Source organism: Cannabis sativa, chromosome X (genome assembly GCF_029168945.1).
Source record: "Cannabis sativa cultivar Pink pepper isolate KNU-18-1 chromosome X, ASM2916894v1, whole genome shotgun sequence".
Classification (NCBI taxonomy): domain Eukaryota; kingdom Viridiplantae; phylum Streptophyta; class Magnoliopsida; order Rosales; family Cannabaceae; genus Cannabis; species Cannabis sativa.
Genome location: NC_083610.1, coordinates 8090443 through 8094406, shown reverse-complemented (window position 1 = coordinate 8094406; position 3964 = coordinate 8090443). Strand labels below are relative to the sequence as shown.

The 3964-nt window shown below is 33.6% G+C and overlaps 1 protein-coding gene across 1 annotated transcript; it reads left to right on the top strand.

Annotated features, from left to right (window-relative positions):
- The first annotated feature begins 336 nt into the window (after positions 1–336).
- On the top strand, positions 337–1608 carry LOC133031988 (uncharacterized). Its single transcript, XM_061105795.1, has 4 exons — positions 337–745; positions 930–974; positions 1066–1113; positions 1198–1608. Exons 2-4 carry the CDS (start codon positions 972–974, stop codon positions 1606–1608), a joined length of 462 nt encoding a protein of 153 aa, XP_060961778.1. The 5' UTR covers positions 337–745; positions 930–971.
- Positions 1609–3964: the final 2356 nt, after the last annotated feature.

Genomic DNA, 3964 nt, shown 5'->3' with positions numbered 1-3964 from the left:
TGATAAACCTAATCTTTCCCAATTAATTGTAGTTTTTTTTAAAAATAAAGGGAAAAAAACAGGAATATTCTAAAAAGGGAAAAATATTACAACAATACTGTGGGCCGGCCCAATGAACATTTGTACAGCCCAAAAGGAAAATATTACAAAAATACCACTTGCCCTTACCTTCAGCCGCACGTCACAAACGGAGAGGATGAATGAAGCTCCATCGATGCAGTCGACCACGCAACCATAATGAAACCAGATCGATCGTAAAACAGCTGTAAATCCCGTCGAATTTCAATAGGAAACGATCAAATCCAACGATCTAAACATAAAATTTTTTAAAAAAAGAGCAGGACAACCGTGGAGAAACTGAAATTCAACATTTGATTTCGGTTTTTATAGTGCAATATCACTCAAACGATCGTCGAAAATTCAGATTGAAGCAATGTAAATCTGTATTGAACAGATCTGGAGCTCCCCCTCAAATCCAAAAAAAAGGTATGAACTGAATTTTTTTTTCAACAATGATACACAGCATTTTTAGTTGCATTCTGGTTGATTCAATGGTGTGCAACAGGCAATTCATATGGTAAAACCAATAAACAAGAACTGATTCTGATTAAGGAAACAAGGGATACTAATAACTTTTTTTTAATTTTTTTTGCGTTGGCTTACAGTTGCATTATCGTTTGAAAATGGTTTAGAAATCATGAAGAAGTGTTATATGACAAGTACCAAGAGCTAGCATATATACAAGGTAAGATGTATGTTAATGGTAGCAAATTAGTTTTATAATAGTTGTAAATCGATCTGATTCGAATAAACATGATGAAAAATGACAATGAGTAAGAACTATGTAATTTTGGGGATATAATTGTGGTTTTTCAGTTGGTTTACAGTTGCATAATCATTTAATAATAGTTTCATTACGTTTTTTGCAGGAATTTATTGTGGAAAAGATAGAGGACAGAACAGTTTGAGAAATGGTTAGTTTCCCAAAATTTAAATGAAGTTTCTTAATAGTTTTATTCTCGTTTCTTTGTAGTTTATTAACAACCAAAAAAATGGCAAAATCAGGAATCAGGACAGGAAATACAATGCTTGAACAAAGGAACAGAGATAGAAGTAAGTTTGTACTCTATTTCATAACATAATAAAACCAGTTTTAAAATTCGTTGCCTCGGACTAATAACCATTGCAAAAACACAGGAAAGGAAAGACATTCCATTCCTAGTCTTCTACAATGGAAAATTCGATGATCGAATGAATTATGAAAATTATGAAGCCAGTGGACACTACATTTCTGCCAATTGTAACTATGAAGATTTGCAACAGAAACTCAAAGATGCCCTGGAATGCAACCAAGAAAACACTGTTTTGCAACTGAAATATCAAGTGAAGGAAGGATACCAACCATTGAGGATAAAGGATGATCAAAGCCTGCATTTCTACATACAACTCAAACTGAAAGACCCCGACTTCACAACATACCCAATGTGTGTGAATGTCATCAACAACCCAACAACAACCATCGATGCAACATTCTTTGGAAATGACAATTCATTAATTACACATAGAAGCGCCTTCCAACCAATCGAATACAATGCAGCAACAACATAGTTGGTTAATAGTTTGTATTTAGTTGGTTAATAGTTTCTCTATAGTTGTGCGACCGTATATAAGAACTTGAACAATTAAAAAAAACAAACAACTTTGGGAAATACAAACCTATACAATAAAGATATTATAAGGAGTGAATGTCAAATATCCTAAAAGTTTTAAACCAGCTACATAGTATAAAATCAAATATAATACCTACATTGAAACAACAACACTAAAACTTGTCAAGTAAATAGATTCAACAAATAACAGAATAGAGCCACCAAATTAAAAGATCCTATTTCTTCAATTTAGATGCCTTAGAAGACTTGGTTTGCTTCTCATCCTCGCTGTCAATACTTTCGTCAATTTTCCTTTGTCCGTACGAGTAGAAAAGTGAAGCAAGTCGGGTTCGATAAACTTCGATGTCAAAGTCTGCAGGGACATCCTTTCCGTGTATAAAGAATTCAGCAAAGGCAGCAACATATGCTCCACAATCACTGTTAAAAAACATAGAGAAAAAATAAACAGTTTAGAAACTAAAAAACAACATAAAAGAAACTTAAAAGAAACACTCACTTCTTCTGCTGAGACGCAAGACCACTAAGCTCCACGATACTCAATTGTCAATTCAAATGATTCCCTACCCCAACAATACTCATCCCACCGACCGCTATCAACTACATCTAGAACAAACCTAGACACTTCTTTGTCAGGAGTATTGCTAAGAAGAAAACACTGAATGAAATACAAAACAGCCATTTTCAAACCAATAGACTCATCCAAACCCCACCGACTACCCAAAAAAGCATCCTCGATGGCTTTGTTGTCAATAGTTTTTACACCACGGAAACATGTTTCTACCAATTGATTTGTTTCCTGTGAAAACAACAACTTGTTGCAATCACCGAAACAATCTAAACCAGAAATCAGGTAAAATTCTTCGGCACTAAACCGTATGCAACGGCCAGCAACCTTAGCCCAAAACTCCTTAGGATTAGGCTGTAAAACTTCCCTTAGTAATAAACTATGTACGACTTGTGGATGAAAAACAAACTCAGGCATATCCAGAAAATGCCCAAACTGAGTCTGACGAAACAAAGAAAGCAAATTAACAGATAAAGTGTTTTTAATATTATCTATCACAGAATAAACACTGGTGCATACACACTTAGATCTGTAAAAATCAGAAGGACTAAATTTACAGTCCCAAACCTGCAACATAACGAAAAGGGCCAAGATAAATTATAAATCCTGAATAAAACAGTATGAAAACTGTAATACAACTACAAACAAACTAAAAACAAACTATCAATGGCAAACAACTACACAGAAAATAACAGTAAAGACCTGAAATCGTTTGGAAACATAAAAAAAACAGTAAACAACTAACCCTAAAAGAAATTGAAAAATGCAGTATAAAAAGAACAATAAAACTATATTAAAACAACAAACAAACTAAAAAACATATACAACTATAGAAAAATATAGAGCAAAGATTTGAAAATCGTTTTGAAATCTAAAATATAACAGCAAACAACTAAACCTAATGAAAATCGAAAACACATCAAAACATACCAGTAACAAACTATTAAAAAACTGAAAAGAAACTACCGACGGTTGATTGAAAACACCAAAAACGAAAACAAAACACATAACCTGTAAGCACAAAAAAACACTGAAAATAAAGAAAACAAAACCAAATTAAAGAACAACACCCAGACCAGAATCAAATGAAATGATCAAAAGCAACAATAAATAACTAAAAAATTTAAAAACATGAAACAAAATGCGCAAATGAAACCCTAAAATTACACAAAGCATAATGAACATGAAAACGCCAAAATCTGGGTAAAGCATAAATGGAAGAAAGGGGGAAACGAAAATAAAACTAAAAACCAACCTCAGTCCGATCTTCAGCATGTGTAATAGATTTTTGAAATTTTTTCCCAGAAATTTCTGGAAGCGTGTGCTCCTCCAAGTTCAGCTTCGTTTTCTTCGAAGAATGGGGTCTCACACGCTTCGGCATTGGAGCTTCAAAATCAGAATCAAAATCATCAATGATTGGGCGTTTACCCTTGGATTTGTTGGCCAAAGATTTCTTGCCCATTTTTGATTTCTGTTTGAGAACTGGAGAAGGGGATGAAGATGAACGAGTGATTGCCATCCTATAAATAAGATTGAAAAAAACTGAAACAGAGAGGGAAAAACAGTTGCTAAATCGTGGGCTAAGAGGAAGTTGAAAATTCGTGGATGAACCAAAAATAAGAGGGAAAAACGTGATAAATTATGGGTAGTTAATGGAGGTTACTTGAATTCAAAATGAACTTAGAGAACAGAAATGAAGAATCGAAAATGAAATGAAAACAAAAAGAAA